The sequence below is a fragment of the Camelus bactrianus genome, chromosome 14 (genome assembly GCF_048773025.1).
Source record: "Camelus bactrianus isolate YW-2024 breed Bactrian camel chromosome 14, ASM4877302v1, whole genome shotgun sequence".
Classification (NCBI taxonomy): Eukaryota; Metazoa; Chordata; class Mammalia; order Artiodactyla; family Camelidae; genus Camelus; species Camelus bactrianus.
The window spans coordinates 58,423,515-58,444,191 of NC_133552.1; the positions used below are offsets into that span (position 1 = coordinate 58,423,515).

At 42.4% G+C, this 20,677-nt stretch overlaps 1 protein-coding gene across 4 annotated transcripts in view; it reads right to left on the reverse strand.

Annotated features, from left to right (window-relative positions):
* ABCC4 (ATP binding cassette subfamily C member 4 (PEL blood group)) overlaps positions 1–20,677 on the reverse strand; it is a 190,080-nt gene that overhangs the window by 85,114 nt on the left and 84,289 nt on the right. For all 4 annotated transcript variants that reach the window (XM_010959689.3, XM_045520173.2, XM_074378420.1 and 1 more), the window contains 6 exons: positions 17,534–17,630; positions 14,177–14,386; positions 12,730–12,870; positions 11,886–11,923; positions 11,406–11,500; positions 9,571–9,717 (listed from right to left, as the gene is read on the reverse strand). In XM_010959689.3, the coding sequence (XP_010957991.1) occupies positions 9,571–9,717; positions 11,406–11,500; positions 11,886–11,923; positions 12,730–12,870; positions 14,177–14,386; positions 17,534–17,630 (728 nt within the window). The remainder of the gene's footprint in view (positions 1–9,570; positions 9,718–11,405; positions 11,501–11,885; positions 11,924–12,729; positions 12,871–14,176; positions 14,387–17,533; positions 17,631–20,677) is intronic.

A 20,677-nucleotide genomic window follows, 5' to 3' on the forward strand; every position in this document is an offset into this window, starting at 1 on the left:
AAATTCTTCATGCAATTTTTAAAATTCCCTGATGTGTGTCTACAGACTTGACAATGTGTTAATAAATAGCACCTTATCTGATTGTACCATAAACCACCGACCGTCTGGATTACACAGGTGCTGCCTTTTATTACTCTATTTATGTCAACAAGTATTTATTTAATCTGGAAGTCAAGGAAGAACCATTTTCTAGTAACACTGATGACTCATCATTGTGAAATACATGTTTCTTTTCCTTCCATTTAGAGGATTATGTAAAGACTAATATTTAAAAGTTGGTACCAAGAGAAATACTTTGATCTGCAGTATCACCCGTTGGTGGAACTCATTAAGCCCTATTTGACTCCCTTTTCATTTTTATGCTGAGTAAAAAGGAAAATATAGAGAAGATTTATAGAAGGATGAGATATAATTTTAAGATGTTATTGCCATTTTATTCTCGAAAAAGTCAGAATAATAGATTTATAGTTCCCCCTAAAGGAAATAAATTTTATGAGCCCAAGCCAGTCTGACACCAACAGAAGAAAAAAGGAAAAAAAAAAATCTAAAAATGACTACATACCAGAAAGCAACCATTTCCATCTTAATCTATCTTTAAATATTTGAAGGTAATGAAAAAAATTAATCCATGATTCTGCCTCAAAGCACTGCTGATCTTGATATATGGAATTATTTATGTAAAAAAAATATATTTAAGGGCAAATCCACATATACTACAGGGTCTGTTCAAATATCTCTGTAGGACAGAAAGAAGTAGGTGCACTGTTTTCCTTACCACACCCTCAAAAATCTTTCTACTTTTTGATTATATTCCTCGATCATGCAGAGGGTAAGATCAGTCACTGAACCAACAGGACACATAGAAATAACCACTTGAAGTACAGAGAGAAACCATTAACTAATTATTGACTTAAACAGCCCCAAATTTTGGCTAAAAAAATCAACCAGAGCAGATACACTGGTTTCTACTGATGTATCAACAACCCAAGCTCTACACACGGCTTTCTCCCCACAGCAGACCCCGAGGCAGGATTCTCCTACCATGAGGAGCATGACTGTATTTGGAATAATGTCTGGATAAAGACTCTTAAACACATCACAAGCCTAAAATAGACTTTCCAGGTGTTCAAGAGATTGAAACATTTCCCCATGTGACACAATCTATTAAAATGCAAATGCAGAAAAGAAATGAAAGTGTTTCCAGAACAGAGCACCTGATTTTATGATAGCTTTCAATTTAACCACAGTATTTCAATAAACTTCCACTCAAAGTGTACTTTTGAAGCTTGATGTCTTTTTTCTAAGTATTAAAGAGTTTCTCCCTAAATGAGGGGGAAATTTCTAACAGATTAATCCTGGTTGCCAAGAATGGAATGAAAAGAACACTCAACAGATCATAGTTGATTTCGTGATAACACAACTTAGGCAGAAACTGTCATTGCCTACGTTCTACTCACTGTCAAAGCATTGGTAACACTTTTAAAAATCCCAAAGAGACGTGTGTGGGGATACTTACAAAGGGCAACACTGGAAGCACTGGCATCCCCCCTCTTTCCCTAATACACTTATCAAAGATGAGCTCTAGCGCCCAGTCCCTGAGGGGTCAGGAGAGCATGTGACAATGGTCAAGGGCCTGGTCTGCAGTGAGATTAGAGATGGTGATCTTTAGATAAAGAACCACTCACTTTTATTTCCTAAACTCCTCTCACACTCCCACTGGTGCAGTTTCATTTTGAAAATAACTTTTTAGTTGTTCGGTTTTTTTTAACTTTTGTGGGGGAGTTAAATTAGGTTTACTTATTTATTTTTTTTAAGAGGAGGTGCTGGGGATTAAACCAAGACCCCATGCATGAAAATAATTCATTTTAAAGTTCCAGGAGAACTGCTTTGGAAATTTTTTGAAATCAAGGGGAAACACGTAATTGACTATGAAGCAGAAATAGACCATGGGGTTATGTTTTGTTTATACACGAACAGAGATCTCTAGTCTACAGCTGTATTAAATTCTCAATCTGTATCTTTTCTATATGCCCAACATAGGATATTGCCTCTAGTTTTTTGTTTGTTTCTTAAGAAACAATTCACTGCCTGCAGTTACTTAAGTTTCCAAATGCCTTGAAGACAGGAACTTTTTGTCCAAGCGTTTGGGGTCACAACTGACAACCAGAAGATGACCAATAAGTATCTGACTAGTGAAAAAGACCCCTCATCGTACTTGTTAGAAACCTGAGGCCAAGAGAAGTGAAGCAGCTGGCACAGCTCTTCCCAATCTATGTTCCAGCAGAACCAGGACATCACAACATCTCCACCTGTATCTCAAAACTCCCTATCCAATAATAGTTTTTAAATGCCTACCGATGTTTAAAATGGATGAGTTCTCCCTCTTTATTTCTTAAGGGCCCGTAGTTTATAAGGTAAAACTACCAGCTATCAAACATTTAACCCACATAAGTGCCAAGATGCATTTTCAATGCACAAGAAAACCCCAGGGGAAAAGTATTGGGTGTTTGACAGTTTCATTTCCTTGACTGACTGGCACTTGGAACCTTGCATAGTCAGGTTCCATGAACCACAGCCTCCAAAGAACCAATATGTTGGCTTTTCCTACATGCCATCACATACCAGAAACAAAGTCCACCATCAATAATCTACTACCAATTTTACTTTTAAAAATAAACTGTAAGGAAGAGGTCAATGTAATATAAACACAAGGAGTCAGAAAAAAATAGCTTTAAGTCTCTTTCAACACTGTGGAGTTTCATTATTCTTTGAAAACACGGCATGGAGAAATTAAAATACACTCCTGAAACCATCCCTTCTTCTATCCAGCCAGCAAGTACTTACTAATCAGCTACAGGCTGCCCAATCCTGGATCTGGAGGCTTTCGCAGTAACACAATAGATACTCTCCAGGAGGGCAGAGAACAGAAGGCTAAGAGAAGAGACAGGCAGTCAATGCATAATTACCTAAATTATAACTCACCTGCAATTGGGACAAGCACTACAAAGATGTGATTAAACACACAACGGAATTTTAAACTTTATGTGAAATAAAATATCAAGGCTCAATGTCATAAATATCTGGATTTTTTTTCCCTAGTATCTTCATGGCAGGAATAATAATGATGTTTAAAATGGGGGGGGGGGGGCGCATGCAGAGGACAGAGTAACAGAAGGTGAAGGCTCCAATTAGAAAATGGAAATCAAACATTTGCCCCATGGTGTCAGAGGAGAGCTTCGCAATCAGATCTTTGAAAGACTTGGCTGTAAAGCAAAACCATGTGGGATTTCAATCCAGCAAATTCCCATGGACTCCCACCTATTGTTGGAAGGTTGTCCGGTTTTCAAATATACTTACCGACATTCATTATTCATGTTGAAACTGACCCAGAAGTACTCTTCTGGTTTCCCTTGAAACGGCTGTATAAAAGCAATGAACTATGTCATAAAGGTACTTCGATGTATTTTTCTGACCGTGACAAAAATCTATAAGGATGAAGTAATGGTATGTTTTTCTTGGGGGGTGGGGCACAGTATTTGAATTACACTTGGTCCTCCATATCCTTGTGTTCCATGTCCCTGGATTCAACCGAGCATTCATCAAAAATATTTGGGGGAAAAAATTCCATAAAGTTCCTATATATATCATTTAGGTATAAGTAATCCAGGGGCGACCTAAAGTCAATGGGAGGGTGTGCAAAGGTTATGTAAAGGATGTCAAGCATTCTCAGATTCTGGTATCCTCAAGGGTCCTGGAACCAAAGACCCGAGGATACCAAGGGACGACTGTACTAAAATTCACACATCCCATAAGGTAATGCCAAATTACTGAGCATCCGAACACCAGGAGCTGGGAGTCCTGAGCGCCAAAGACTGGCTCCAAGTCTGCTGAAGGCTGAGACAATATGGATATTAGAACGAAGTAGAGAACTTACATATATTATGACATATCATATGACTTAATACATACACTGCTGGGAAATTTAAAAATACAATTAAGTAAAATCATCCTTATAATTTCCTAAGACCCTACAATTGCCACTTTGAACAAGGCACAGTCTTCCCCAACCTCATCGTTTCAACATTTGGACAACCACAGGTACAGTGCTTTCTCTGTTACTAAGCTGTCTATATTTCCATGTATGACTAGTACAGAGGGAAAAAAATGAATAAGGAGTAATCAGAACATTTTAATAGATTAAAAATGTACACCAGAATGGTGTAATATTTACCAACTATAGACAAGGGCTGTAATAATCACCTTTATAGAGATTACTGACAAAATGACAAAAATAACCAAATACATCTAACTATGTAACTATTTAAACTCGTAACAAAGGCTTTTACAATACTATTAGCAGTAAATGAGCAACTCCAATAAAATATGACTTAATATCACCCTGATAAGAGCTTAAGTACATATAACCATTGTTATGTGAGAAACATTATTTTTAATATGTCACAACCCGACAGGACTTAATTACCACACCTACTTCAAACTATTAGCTGTTTCATTCAAACCTGGAAAAATAATATTTATGTGGCTATTGAGAATCATTATGATTGATGCCATCTTTTGTGTTACTGCCTTTACAGTCACTTGCATTTGTTATTTTTAACAAGGAAAAATGAAAGGGGAAATGTGTGTTTTTGTTTTGCAACAAAGCTTTTCTGGTGATGACTAACTTCTTCCTTTGAACACAAAAAGCCTCTTTAACTAATGTACATATAAATATATTCTTTACAATGTGCACTAAGCAAAGAAAGGGAAGGGGAGGGCGGAGGGCTGTAGGACTTGAGCCAGCATTAAAAGCAACCTAGGCAAGATGAATACGTGAAAGCTGTCAGGATAGTTGTTATTCTTACTCTCAATTTCTTACGGCGCATCTGCTCTGAAGGAAGAAAAAAAAAAATCACAGTTTCTTTTAACCATATCCACAACAGATCTCACTTGAAAGGAAACATAGCGAGTGATTTGGCATGAATGGGCATATTACCAATTTTCCAGCATCACTACTGAATATTTATGTCGGTGACGAATGATGACACTGGTGAAATATTTTAACATGAAGCCTTGCCTTGTAAATCGTCTCAATGATGCTGTGTCAAAACAACACCTACCATAAATCAGAGGCTTCAGGACCGGTATTTCTTGTTCTAACATGCTACCTGCTCAGCAGAATCACTTGTGTGAACAGGCACAGATTAACGTGTGTTAAGCAGAGCCCTCTTACCTCCTAACTTATAGAGCTATAATTTCACAGGCCTATTATCGTCAAGGTAATTTTGACAGTGCTGAAATATTATACTTGTTAAAAATACGCATTTAGCACTAACCCCAGTGGTCATTTGCACTGAATAAACAGACGGGCATCCCTGCAATTATTATTCTTCGCTACTGATGACTCTTCTTTTCCAGCAAGGCAGTGCTCTGTTGACAACTGATTTTATAAATAGTACAGAGCAAGATGGGCATCCTGACAGTACAAAGAGCTCACCGTGTTGCTTTCAATTAACTTTCTTCTTCCCCGTGACATCATTACACACTTGCAGTGGAGGCTAAGAAGTCCCAGTCCACGTGCAAGAAACAGAACCACAGTTCACACCCTTACCACCTCGTCCTCGCCCCAGCGCTCAACTCCCACACATCGCACAGCCCAGTTTGGGGTGTTTTACATGTGTGAAATCTCCAGAGCCTCACTTCCCACTCAGTCAAATTGAATCTTCATCCTTAGTGCAATTCTAGATTTTTCATTAGGGAGGACACAAGAATATGTTTTCCCTTAAAGTAGAGGTCCTACCCTTCCTATTCTGCACCCCAACAGGCATAAGCACCCTCCACCAGAAAAATTAAAATGACCCCAAACAGTACATTTCTTAGGGGGAGGGTATAGCTCAAGTGGTAGAGCGCATGCTTAGCATGCACGAGGCCATGGGTTCAATCCCCAGTACCTCCTCCAAATATAAACAAACAAACCTACTTACCCCCCATTAAAAAAAAAAAAAAGAAAAGCAAAAAGTACATTTCTTTTTCTCTTCTTACAGTGCATTCTCTCTAACTTAATTTGATTTGTACAGGAAAATTAAGGATATAAATTTGTACCTTTTTTCCCCACTGTATGCATAAATAAGTGAACACACACACACTCTCAGCAGTGAAATCAGTAGTACGAACATGAACATACCGGCCCTGACCCAGTGAACTTTGCATTTCCCTGAGAGAATAAACACAGCAGGTCCCGGAACCCGGGGCTCGCTTTCTTAAGGCCAAATTAATAAATTGAAACCAAATAAACAAATATTTATCTGAAATACATTACAGTCCATGTACTCAGCCAAGTGTTATGTCACCATAATTAGGCAAGAACAAACAGGACAACTACCCTCCCATCTTCTCACCAAAAACAAAGGGTGACATTCTAGGGACTGGATGAGAGTAAATGGCTCCTGCTGACTCTGATGGTGTGCGAGAGAACGGAAGGCTGCGCTCACATTTCTCCTGAAACTCACATTGGACTCAGGCCCTACAAGCAACCATATTCAACCCTTCAGGAATTGAAAGGCATCCAGGCAAGACATCAGCAGCAGCCTATTGCAGTTACCCGGGGATAAAGGTGGCAATTAGCAAATCCAAATAACTTTGTTTAAAATGCTAGACATTCCAGGACAACACTTGGGAGTGATTCTTTAATAAAGAGGTTAATGGTTTAACGTAATAAACCAGGATAATGCTTTTAAAAGTCCCTATCAACACTACAAAATACAAAGCGATAAAAATAGAATTTCCAAGAAAGCGTTAAAATAAAAATAGGATGTTGGCAATAAGGTACATTATATCCTTACATTATATCCCTGAAATAATGTAGATCATGCTGCCCTCTTGTGCCAGATATAGTCAGTAAAACAACAACTTGGATTTAAAATAGAATTCACCTGTGAATTTCTAAAAGATTTACTGTTGACCTGGAATTTGTGTCACCCATGTATTAAGATCTGATAGAAGTGATCAGGGTTCTGGTGTTAGAAAACAAAGGTTGATTAGGAGCAGGTAGACGCGGCCAGAAGAACACAGACTACTATAACTGACCACCTTCAAAAAGGCAGACTCAACTCCTGCTGCAATCAAAACATGTAGGAAATGTCAGGGCTCCAGAAAATCTGCAATAAACATGCACAATATCACTACCAAAATACATCCATCAAAGGACAGAGCACAACAAAGATAAATCAATGAGAAAAAGGGAAGAAGGTAAAAAGGAGAAAAGAAACCTTGCTTTTGCCATTCTAAGACCACACACTAGTTGATGAAAATTTTATCCAAAAAGTTTAAGATTTATCGGGTTATGAAACACCAGTAGGCAATATGGTATCACACTATATAAACAAACTAAGTAAACTTCATTTAACCATACATGGGTTCAAAATGAAGAGTAACTTAGCCACGGAGTTTGGAGAGACAGATCAGCTCTCCAGGAGGACTAAACTGCAAGCAGAGAAACTACCATTCAGGAGAAACATGCATTTTGCAACCTGACTCTGCCCTTCTGCTTCACAAGCATGTAAGTGAACTTGGGACTTCGGTAGGACAGCTGGCGTTTCAGGACCCTCCCCTGAAGGCCTGCTTCTCAGCATAAGTGTCAAGGGTCCCACAGTGATTAGCAAAATGCAGGAGGACCTGGGACGAAAGATGAGAAGGGAAAACAGCATGTCTACCTCTCTACTGTAGACAGGAATTTTTTGTAATTATATAACCATTCGAGTCTGCAGTCAATTAATATTGATGATGAGGCGTAATCATTCCTATGGCTTGTTTTTCCCACTGTAAAAAATACAAAAATTTTTATCCAAATGGACATTTAACATCTCCCACATAAAGCCTGAAGTATACTTGATTTACAATGCTGTGACAGTTTCAGATGTACAGCACAGTAGTTCACTTATACATACATACGTGCATATATTTTCTTTTCAGGTTCCCCCCCCGCCCCCCAAAAATGAATGTTTTAAATCTACCATTGAAAGAGTAAATAATTCATGACCCCTAAACGTTTTAGGCAAACTGGACTTATCTTTAGAGTACTTATTTGGGCTTCTATTTTCTTGAAGGAATGAATTTCTGCTAATAGATCTAGGACGGGGGAGACAAGATAAACTCTGGTGTGCTTGCTGCTCAAACATTAGTGACCTTGAAGATTTAAACTTTGCCCCAAATCCTTGAATAATAAATACATCAGCGTCTGGAGAAGCCTTGAGGTCTTGAATATGAAAAGCCTGGTTAACCGTGGTCACCAGCATTCAGAGGCTGTGATAACAGAAATTCAGGCCCACTTAATGCTCCCATCTTTAGGACTGCAGCTTTCAGATTACCAGCAAAATGCAGCAACCTCATAGTATGTAATAAGACGGAATGTGTGGGCCTCTGCAGTCCACCATCCTGCGCTCCACTCGGTGCCCAGACTAAACAACACGTGTTGAATAAATTCCTACAAGCCAGTCACATTTAATCTTCACAGAGGAATTAAGTAACCAGCACGTGGGTATAAATGTAACTATAACCAGGCGTTACCATGAGTAACTAAGAGCGGGGTGAACCCAGACAGGTGGCTCGAGAGTCCCTACCTCTAGCCATGACAGCACCCTGCCCTGAGATCTGCCAGCTCAGCACCGCCCGCCACTTCAGTCACAGGGCGACTGAGGGCCAGGCCAAGGCCACCCCGAGCTCTCTCCAGCCCAGCGCCCTGTCTCAACAGGTCCTGTCAATCACCACCTGAAAGACAAGCCCGCCCTGGGCCTCACCACAAGTCTAAACAACTGAACAGAGCCGGCATGTAGGCTGATGAACTAACTCTTCATAGAAACCCAGGTCAGGAGGCTACCTTCCACGACAAGATATGTCAAAGGCCTCAAGGAGGAATCAACCACTGGAAAACCTTCAGGTGCACTCAGATCGAGAAACTTACTACTCAAGGTCCACCTGCCAAGTACCACAAAGCCTCTTCTACGGAATCAAAAGTGCACAATATAACTTTATTCAAGAGGATCTTTACATTTCACCCAGCTTGGGTCTTTAGTAATTTTTTGTTACCATTTTACTTAAATCTTATAGTCGGGGCACATGCCAAGAATCTATGTTTCCAGAAATGCATGGGCAATGAAAGAAACACAGTCCATCTTGAGTAGGGAGATTCCTTGCAAGAAGGTCCTTCCTAGAGGACAACCTAGCTTAATGCTATGTAATACAGCCCATATTTTAGCAATGACATTTAACCACATTTGCATCAAATGCAGGATGTTTCATAAGCCACACAACTAATTAATTCCTAAATCATTCTGCAACATTAATGTTCATTTATCTTTACACACACGTAACTTGGAATAAAAGCTTAAATGCTCCTGTATTCAGATTTTCTCTGGTAGGAGAAAAATATCAGTGAAGCTTTTGGTAGAAAATGAATCAACACAAACAGTGATTTTCTTCCAACCATCTCCTCCATTTTCAAATACCAAAAACTAATCAGGGTCTAAGTGTATGTTAAAACATATTTACTGAGAAACTTTGTATCTGACTTACCTATTGGATTTCTATCGAAGAACAACACCGGAGCTCTCAGAATGGACTCGAACATTTTGTTGTGCAAAGTTTGTGAAGAACTAACTAGGACGTAGAAAACCAACAGAGATCTGGCCAGGCCAAAAAGGACGGTAGCGACAGTTAAACCTGAAACAAAGAAGTGTTACTCAGACAACACAAGATCTCTGACCTTTCTTCAGTGATGGTAGGACACGTCAGGTAGTTTATGAAGCTATTATGCAGTTCATTCCATAAAGCAACCGGATTCTATCAGAATGCAATGTATTCACAAGATACATTTAAAAAGAAAAATATAAAATCACTTATCTTCAATTTCAAGTTCTACTAAAAACTCAGAAAAGGATAACTATAAAAAGTAAATCTTCCCTTCGAATTTCAAATCTGGCTATTTACAACGTGTTTCATAATCTAAAAGTGAGGTGTGCTTTGTGAACAGCATGTGAATTAATGGGGAACAGGAGAAATGATTTACTACCATTTCCGTGTAGACAAAGCCCAAGTCCCTTTAACGAATATAAAAATATCCCATTAATTTGCAAGCAGATAATCTAATCTTAACTGAATCACAAGAAAACACAACTTATATTTTGACATAATTAATCTAAATGAGCAACTCACTTCTGTTTTATATGCACAAAACATTCCTAAATGAACATAATCATTAAAACTACATTTTGTTGATGACATAAATGAGTACCTACTGTATACATAAAACTTAAAATAACCCACGTAACGTTTCTTGAACTCACGCTGCTAAACACAGTGGATATAACTTCTATAATAAATATTCCATCAGGTACTGCTCTCCCCTGCATCACTGTTAATTAAATTCAGAAAGTTGTTCAAATGCCTCAGTTCCATCAACAGGCATTTCCCCTTACCCCGCCATCCTATATGAATGTGTAACAGAATCCCTTCCTTCTTCCTCTCAGTCCCATCTGGTCCACCCATCAGAAGGGGCACAGCTAACAGATTTAGGTACTGTAGCAAGTAATCAACAAAATAAACACCAGATTTCAGTGAGTGAGTTCTTAAAATGATATAACTCACTTTGTCTTTAGGAAAGAGGAGAGTTCCTGTGGGAATATTTAAAATTTTAGATGAGGATTTCCTTTAAAAAGTATGTAACACCACATATACTCTAAGCACTCCTATGAAAACAGAGAGCCAGGTTAATATTAGCCTGGCAAGCCAGATGTTAATCACACCGATCGGGATGCGGTAACATTGCGATCTCAAAATAAGAATCCCAATTCCCAGACACTGGGATTCTCCCTGCTTAGCTTCTGTCCTAGGTAGGTAGTGAAGCCCAAGAGACGAGCAGTGTGGGACGGGGCGCTCTGCACACCTGCGAGGGAATAATGCTTTTCATATGGGGCTCTTGCTGCCAGAGGATTTCAACCAAGTTCAATAAAAGCCAAGGTTTATTCAGACAGAATTGGAACAATCCGAAACACAGGGTGGGGATCCGTTTCTAATCCCCTTGCCCATCCATATAATGATAGAAGATTTAGCTAAAGCAACCTATTAGAATAGACAATAGCCACATATTTCCAGTGGCTGGTTTTCTGAACGCTCAATCCTGGTTTAACTTCCAAAATCCAGTACAGAGCAAATTAAGAGTCTTCATTCACCCTCTTTCTTCTAGTAGATTTTAAAAATAATTATTCTAATTAATTCACCAAGTAAATGCGACTCAGACTCTTACTCTGCTAAGACATCACTGAATTACTCCTGGAAGCCCTAGTTGCTCACACAGGCTTGCTGTAAGCACCTCAGACTAGCATGTAAGAAACCAGATGATTCAACTGTACCTGAATAAATCCCCAAGTACCAGTTCAGATCAAGCTTCTCAGTTTCGTTTCCTTTTCCATTTACAGTGATGTTCAGGGCTCCTTGTTGATTCGCCCTATGGAACAGGAAAAGAAAATATGCTATAGATGGGAACCGAGATAAATACTTTTTAAAAATTTTAACCTCAATTTGGAAGACGTGTTTTATCCTGGAAAGTGGTTCTCAGCTCACAGGGCTCTGTCCCTCTACCTTATAAAAATGCAAACTAATCATGACTTTCGGATCCCCAAATCATCTGTAAAGATGCTGCAAAGGGTCAGACATCAGGAGGAGAGACCAGGGGAGGGTCACACTCCACGAGCAGAACTTGAATTTTTTTTCAGGGAAACTATGTGAGGATCAGAAGAGGAAGCTGAACAAGCCCCACGTCTCCCCTAACTGCGAGGGAAAATGATGCTTTCTGTAGGTTTCACACCACTTTGGGTCCAGGAATCACTCACCAGTATGAGAGCCACCAATCCTGAAGGATATAGGAAGCCTAGAACAGGGAAACAACAATCAATCAATCACTGACTGACATCCCCGACCCCCTCAGACTCCCACTCAAGAGCCTGGGGGATGCAAAGGCTCCGCCAGAAAACAGAGGCGGTCCCTCCGGCTCAGGTCTGCGCCAAGCCCCACGTCCCAGATAAATGCAGGGAAGGGGAGTGCATATGACACTTTAAAATCTTTTTTAAAAGACATCCTTTTTTTCCTCGAAAATCTGTCCTGCTCATGAGACACCTGTACACATCACTTCTTTTGCTCCCCACAGATCACGTGTTTCAGTGCAACTCAGGTGGGCTGCAAAATGCAATAATATTATAAATGTTGGGTTTTTTTCCCAAAGGAAAAAAACCTTGAGGGGTACTATAATGGTCGGTTTTATGCATCAGCTTGGCCAGGCCAGTCTCTAGGGATTGAATCAAAAACCAAAATATTGCTGTGAAGGTATTTTGTACATGTGGTTCATGTCTGTTATCGGACTTCAGCACAGGAGATTAGCCACAATAATGTGGTGGGCCTCGCCCAGTTAGGCGAAGGCCCTAACAGCAAAGTCTGAGGCTTCCGGGAGAAGGAAGAAATTTGGCCTCAGAACTACACTGTCAGCCCCTGCCTGAGATTCCAGCCTACAGGACTGCCTTTTAGATTTCAAATTCACTCAGCGGGATCCTTCAATCTCATGAGCCAATTTTTTGAAATGTATCTCTTAATATTAAAAATAACAACAAAATTAAAACAGCATAAATAGTACTATAAATGTCAACCTTAGCACACAAATAAAAAAATAAATGTCCTATTTACCTGAGCTGCAATGTTTAGAAGAATAAGGAAAATGATGATAAACCAGTGTGCCCCAGCTGTGAAGTAATTCTTATAGGCCTTAAAACCAACTTTTCCTTCTGAACGGCTCTCCTCTGGCAGTGTAACTTGTATATCCTCAGTCTAGGAAGGAAATTGCAGTGAGACCAAATATTAAATAATGAACCCCCAAATTTCAAAACTACAACAATGCCCTCTATTGCAAAGCTGTGGGAGAACAGACACATCTCATACACTGATAGGAGTGCAAAATGGTCCATCTCTGATGGAGACGGTGTGGAAATACCCAGCCACATCATATATGCATGTGCCCCTGGACCCAACAATCCTACTTTTAGGAATCTATCAGAAATAAGGAAACATTATTGCTGCAAGGTTATTCATCATTGCATGACTTTGCTTAAAATAGAACAATATGATTTGCAGAACACATACAACATACCTGATATAAATTCTGTATTAAGGCAGAAGCTTGTTCCAAGATAATATACGAAATGGAGCTAATATACCCCTGTAGATTATTTCTGTCACTCAGTGGTGGAAACTATTTAATACACAATAAGGGCTCAAAATATTAGTAGTGTATAGTAAACTGAGTTCAAACAGCAATTTCAGCTGTTTGAATAAAGAGTGTTTGGATACCAAGGAAGAGCACAGGATCCGAATGTATTTGGCTCCTGAATTTCGGAGAGTGATTCTTGAGTTTGGAATGTGAGGGATTAAATCTGAATACATATCAGAGTCACCCAGGCTCCTGGGTTTGGACAGTGAGGGTTTGGATAGCGAGGAACACCTGTGCATGTTCTTAGGGGAGACCGAGTGCATTTCTGCAATTCTGTCTGGAGGGCTTAGAATACATTACAGTCACATGAGCCAAAGATGTCCTGGGCTCTGTGCTGCCACTGGGGATTCAAGGTAGATAAGATGTGGCTCTCAGACTAGAATGGTAAGAACGGAAGCCCAGAACGAGCACCGAAGTGCCTGCTGTGTGTCAGAGGCTTTGCCATGCTACCTCTGGCCGATCACAAACCACGTGACGAGGCAAAATCATACCCACCAGTCGCCCGCAGCGCCAGAACATTCCAACATACAGGAAAAATAGCTGACTGAATGAGGGCCGCAGCTGGACTCAGTACGATGGGGTCTTCAAATTAAACCTCAGTTGGAGCCACAAACAGCCAGGAATTTATAGGGGTTCACCGGCTACTGACCTCCTTGAGACCCTCCACCCCACACCCGGAGGAGAACCCCAGTCAGGCTGGCTCTCGTCACACTCTTTTAATTCTACCAATTCCATCGAATAAGGAGGCCAAGTAATCTTAGAGTCTACTTTGGGACAAGCAAAGATGTCACGAGCGGAGCAGACTGAGGGTCCACGAGGCCATGAAGGGTGGGCGGCCCAGGGCACGCTGCAGGGGGAGAAACTCACATCCGGGCCCTCCGGAGTGCCATCTTTCAATGAGGGCCTGGAAGACTGCTGAGACCAAATCGAAGCCTCGGAAAACGTCCGATTCCTCAGAGTGGGAGTTCCGGGGGCTGCGGAGGCTTCAGCCTCCTCATTCTCCTTCTTCAAAATAGACCCGAAATCTACCCCGGATTTCAAGAACTCAGTGTAAGTTCCCTTTTGCACCATTTCGCCCTAAAATAAAAATAAAGAATTTGATAGGTGTGTATTTGCATTTGATAATATTAATCTAAATTAAATACTAACCAAGAGTAGGTATCTGGTCTTAAATTATGATTTTCATTAAAAAAAGTGATCCTCAGGTTTGGAATTCTGGTTGACAAATGTAGTTTGGTTCTACCTGACAAAGAACTGAGCATTCTGTTCCCTATCAAACCCTGCGGTAGGGGCTGGGGGATATGAAAGAAATGTGGAACCCTGTGTTTAAAAGTGGGGGCCATTGACGTAACTACCACGGGCATTTTGGGGAGCAAAAGGTACAGAGCTTGGTGGAAGGATCAGCAGTTTTAGACAACATGGAAATTGAAATAACGCTCATGTGACAAGCAAAACTTTAAAAACAGTCAGTTGGGGAGGATATTCCAGGACAGAAAGTTAAACTTGACACGGAAGTGGGAACAAGGTCACCTGCATAGGTAACGGTCACTCAACAAATATTCAGTGAACACTGTCACAGTGTCACGCCCCCTGCTGGGACAGCACTAGCCCCGGCCAAGAGTGGAGACTTGATGGTCTTCACAACTTCCCCACAAACTCAGGAAATTCCCAAAATTCAGAATTCCACCTGTTAAAGTAACTAAACAAGGATGCCATGAGACGGGGGTGGCTCTCAAGTCCTGGCAGCCCACGCCAGCAAATCAAAACCTAAGCAGGAACCAGTGCCCTCAAATCCGAGGAAATGTGAAGAACAACGAATGACAAACACCCAACCAGGCTGCCCCCAAAGCAGCAAACCACTTATGCTACAGCCAGTCTAACCATGTTCTCCTAACACGTGTGACATGTCGCTACACAGCTTCCTCTCCTTAGAAAGTTATACACAATAACGTGCAGATGTTTTCATGACCTTCTCATCCTATAAACAAGACTCAGCAGATGAACTCAGTGTCTAACACAACATTAGGGAAAAAATCCCAGGATACAAAACTCTGGTGAAGGCAGGTCAGGTGGAAGAAGGTGGCCCAGGGCCCTAGCTGGTGCCTCCGCTCATTCTGTCGCCCGAGAAGGTCCACGGGGAGAAAGTCAGTGAAGCCTGTGGGCACCGACTGACACTGCGGAATTGAACAGTATCCTGTCTGCTCCGCTTGGGAGGCAAAATTCATCCACCTTATTAAATGAAATTACCACTTTCCACTTCGTATGTGTAAGATGCACAAGGACACGACAGAGACAGCCAAGCACTGACAATCCCAAGGGGACAAGGGGACAGCCATCCCCTCTCTGTTGTAAGAGAGGGGCCAGACAGCAGTAAGGACGGCATCCATCTCTTTCAGCAGTGCTCATGGGTGGAGAGATGGCTGTTTTGCTGGTACTAAAACAGGGGGTGATGTCCTCGAAAGAATAAGGGGCCCCTGACACACCTAGGGACTGGCTACACAGGTCACTCTCCCGCCTAAGTGACGGTGAGCACTGCCGATGCTGGGGTTCACCACACTAGTATCACCCTCTGCACGGGAAATTCATTCTTCTCGATTCTGAAGAACCTGAGATCCCCAACCCCGAATGAGTGAAGGATCTGCATTTTAATAACTTTCCTTAGAGCAGCAATTAAGTTCATAGGTGAGGGATCTGACCAAGGGTCTACTGGAACAGACCAGGGTTGGATGTCAGGGTGCTGAGGCACAAAAGCAAATGTGGGGAATCAAACCAAGTCTGAAAAATTCTCACAAACCTCCAACCCACCCCAAACCATGCTCGGTGCTGGAGGCTGAATGGTGGTTCCACAAAGAGATCTTCAAGCCCTAAACATGTAGCTGTAAGTGTGATCTGATTTTGAAGCAGTGTCTTTGTAAATGTAGTCAAGTTAAGATGGAGTCACATCAGAGTGCAGTGACCCCACATCCAAGAGGACAAACCCAGACAGACAGTGAGGTGATGGCCATGGAACAACAGAGGCGGAGAGCACAGCGCTGCAGCTGGAAGCCAAGGAGCACCAGGCAGGCCGGAGGCCGCCAGAAGCTGGAAGGAAGGGCTCTCCCCTAGAGCCTTCAGTGACAGCACAGCCCGGCCAGCACCCTGATGCAGACCCGTAGTCACAACGGTGAGAAGATGACTTTCTGTTGTTTTTAGCCACCCAGTTTGCGGTACTTGTTAGAGAAGCTCTAGATACCAATACACTAGCTTACGCCCATACTTCTGTCTTCTCAACTTTACTAAGACCTCAAACTGCTTCTGCTGTCGCCCCTCCAGTGAACCTCAGAGGGATCTTTAAAATCATGCATCAGATCACACTGTTCCTCTGGCTCTGAACCGTCCGGTGGCTTCCACCCCACTTCCAGGCCTGCTGCCCACGGCTCGGAGACCAGCCCCGGGCACGTCCTCCTGCTCACTCTGCCTCAGACACGCTGGCCTTCCTGCCCCTCCTCCAGCTCGCCAGGTCAGCTCCTTCCTTGGGACCCTCTGCCTTCCACCCTCTCCCCCGGGGGATTGCGTGGCCCGCACCTTCCAGTCACTCAGGCCCCACGAGGCAACACCTCACAGGGAGGCCACCAGGATGCAAGCCCCCAGCCCTGTCTCTCTCAGTGCATCTCTCCCAAGAAGTACAGAAGCCCCATGAAGGCAGGACCTTGTCCTACTGCTGCACCATCCCACACATATTGGGCTCATTAAAAGACCTGCACAGTGAGACCGGCAAACACCTGTACAAAGAGAGTAGGCGTCCCTGGCCAGAGCTGCCCGGCTACCCAACCTCACCTCTAGTATTAATGGAAGATGCTCTTTAAGCAAGCTGTCTATGACAATCACATGGCACAAACATATCTTAGTAACTCTAATTTCCAAATAACACACTTTGACTCAAGTCATGGACGAGAAAAACAAAAAGTTCTAAATAAAATAGCACCATTATCCTTAACAAATTTCACTAAGCAGTGGTAGTTCAGTCAGTCTCTGGTAGCAGTTTTACATACTTTAGGGGTTTTATGGCATTGAGTGACATTTCCACATGTCTTTGGATTCATCTTCAAAGGCACAAGTACCAGGACTGAGAAGAAGGGGACATGAAACTAAGGAAGGAGGGTGGTGACTATGACCTGCAGGGAGGCCTGTCCTTAAACACACCGGAGTGCTAGCAATTTCCACAGACTTCTAGAAATTACTTACATCTTTTAATATCAGAATCTGGCTTGCAGCTTTTAGGTACTGCAACTGATGAGTCACTAAGATTGTGATCTTCCCGTGCAGGGCTTGACAAATACACCTACAAACGTAAAAGGGACAGAAAGCAAAAGGACATCAACGGGGCTGCGCCAAACTGAAAACACGTATTTTGAAAACATAATGAGACAAAGACAACACGACAGTCAAAAACCGGTAGTTTAAATACCAGTTTGAATATAAATACAAATTAAATACAAATACAGATCAATGAATGAATCCAACCAGGTTCTCGAATACATCCGCAGCAAACTCGAGTCTAGCTCCACTAAGAAAGTCTAAAAACAGTCCAGCGAGAGGGCCACCAACTGCTAAGTTTATTTTTCAAATACTCATCTTAACAGTTATTTGTATATTTCATGATGGAAAACGACTGAGCAATACTGAGACTTCAAGCCCAGACTGAACTAAAATGCTAACTGTTCTGTCTCCCTGTGGGAAGGGAACAGGACAGGTCTACGTCATATAAAGTGTGGGCATTTTTCTTAGCCAGTGTCCAAGGTGATTATTTATGATGTACATAGTAGCTTCTCAGTAACCTTTGCCAGACTCTGTTTTCTAGACCTTTCTTCCCCAAAAATATTAGATAGAAAATGAATGGTAGCAGGACCTTAGTCAGTCTCTACATTCCCAGTTCCACTGGGTGACAAATGTTCTTTCATCAAAACTAAAAATCTTTGGAATATATGTATGTATATGCATGATTGTGTTGTACACCAGAAATTGACACACTGTAACTGACTGTACTTCAATTTAAAAAAAACCAAAAAAACCTGAAAATCTTTGAGTATGAAAATAAGAAATGAAAACCCAAAATGCTGGAAATCACCTAAAAGCTCAAAAGACACACCAAATTCTTTTGGCCAAGATCCCCTCAGTATTCAACCTTCAGTTTTTCTTTATACTAACCCCTCAAACTGCTCCTACATTTTAAATGTAGACACCCAGGAACTCAGCCCCAGTCCCATCCCACAAGGGTCTACAACCCCTCTGGAGAAGTGAGTAGCCGGGCACAGGGCCCAGGTGACCACAGGCAGGGCTCCAGGCACATGCTCTGAGTGCCCGAGTCCCTCATAGGGCAAATCTCAGGAAGAAGAGCCACAGCCCAACCTGCTGAGTGAATCAGACAGGGGGATCCAGACACACAAGACTGCAGCTCAAATCCTTCTTACTAACCTGACAACGTCAGACCAGCTAGTAAACCTCTCGGAACCTCAGTTTCTTCATCTCAAGACAAGGCCAATGACAACTCATCCATGTGTTCTGAGAACTAAAAGCACTAACCTGCTCAGCAAATGTTAGCTCCCTTCCCCACTCCTCCCAAACCCACAAGCGGTTGTGTGCTTTCAGCTCAGGACAGACAAGCCCTAAGGAGACTTTTGTACATTGGGCCTGTGATCAGAAGCAAGGATGCAGACACATAACCATCAGGTATCACCTCACACCAGTCAGAATGGCCATCATTCAAAAGTCCACAAATGGCAAATGCTGGAGAGGGTGTGGAGAAAAGGGAACCCTCCTACACTGCTGGTGGGAATGCAGTTTGGTGCAGCCATTATGGCAGACAGTATGGAGATTCCTCAAAGGACTAAAAACAGACTTACCATATGACCCAGCAATCCCACTCACTAAGTCTGAAAGGATTCATTCTTCCCTTTTGACATGTCTTAGCTCAGCTTTCAGAACTAAGGTTCTTGACTGAGAAAACCATTCTTCAGACTTAGCACTAAAGCTTTTAATGCAGTTGTTTCTCCTAATTCAAAATTACCTGTCAATAATCCCTAAAGGTGGAAGTTAATCAAATCTGATGTGTTGCTAAGTCCAAGATGGAACAACCCCAAATGTTTTATTTGCCAAAAACAGAGCCACAGATGAAGAAAGCAGACAATACCCTGCATGGAGTCCAGGGAGAAACCCGGAAGGGGTATAGAAAATGCATTGTCGGCTCTGATGTGTGCTCAGAAGGGGGGGGGGGGGGGTGCTGTCTTAGAGGGGGTGACACAGGGGTGCTGAGACCATCTGAGAGAAAGATCTTTGGAAGAAGAGCAGCAGGTGTAGGGGTCTGGGGACAGAACATGACCTCTTAAGGCAAGTTTGTGCATTCACCGCTTAGCGGGGGTGGGGAGACACATAAGTGGTCAAGTACCACCCAGTGGGGGCTGTGCGGTGACCGAAGGATCCGGTCTCCCCTTGCAGGAACATGACAGAAAGGCAGGGACACAACACTCTCCTTCCTTCTCTGCCCAGTCACACTGTCCCCTGACTCAGGGACAGAGGAGGAGCATCTGAACTGGAAAGGCTAGTGGGGGCAGATGGCGAAGACGCTGTTCCCTTTGGAGGACTTGGAGCCACACCCTGAACATGAGGGGGAGTCTGCAAAGGGCGGAAGGGCTGGGGCAGGAAGGTGACTTGCAGAGGCAGTCGTGTGGCTCTGGTTAGGACAGACCTGAAGATCTGATGACGCAGGAGGTGGTGGTCGGTGTGTATGTGTGTGTGGGGGGGTGCTCTCTGGAACACAAGGGGATCCACTGCTAGACAGAGAAAAGACTGACACCAGTTCACCTAAGTGCCTCTAACCTCCTGGAGGTGAATGAACCCCCTTAATGTTTGCAACACATACTTGTAAAACTCGAAAACCTCAATAACTTTGGATATAGATTCATGACTAAAGGAAACCGTTAATGGCAAGTTGAAATGTTATTCATTCACCTTTAATACAAACACTCCCCATTACTGAGCCTCGACACGACCGCCATCTTCCATCGCATGTTGTTCCATCCAATTTTCTAACTCGTTGAGAACCTTCTCCAGTTGCTGCTGAGTGATTTCCTAAATTGCATTCGTGCTCCCTGCCCTGAGTTTCCCCAGAGAATGTGGTTCTGATTAGCAAACAACAATCTTAGCAAGCTTGCATCTATCACGTGTACATCCAAAGTCCTTAAACCTAAAAGGTTGGAGAGGACTTTATAAACACCTCCCATGTGAGGAAGAACTTGGGAAAGCCTGTGTGATAAGCACATTGGTACTTGGCAATCAGATCACCTTCCTCTTTCTCCTCCCTATGACAGGGACACAGTGGCCAGAACGAAC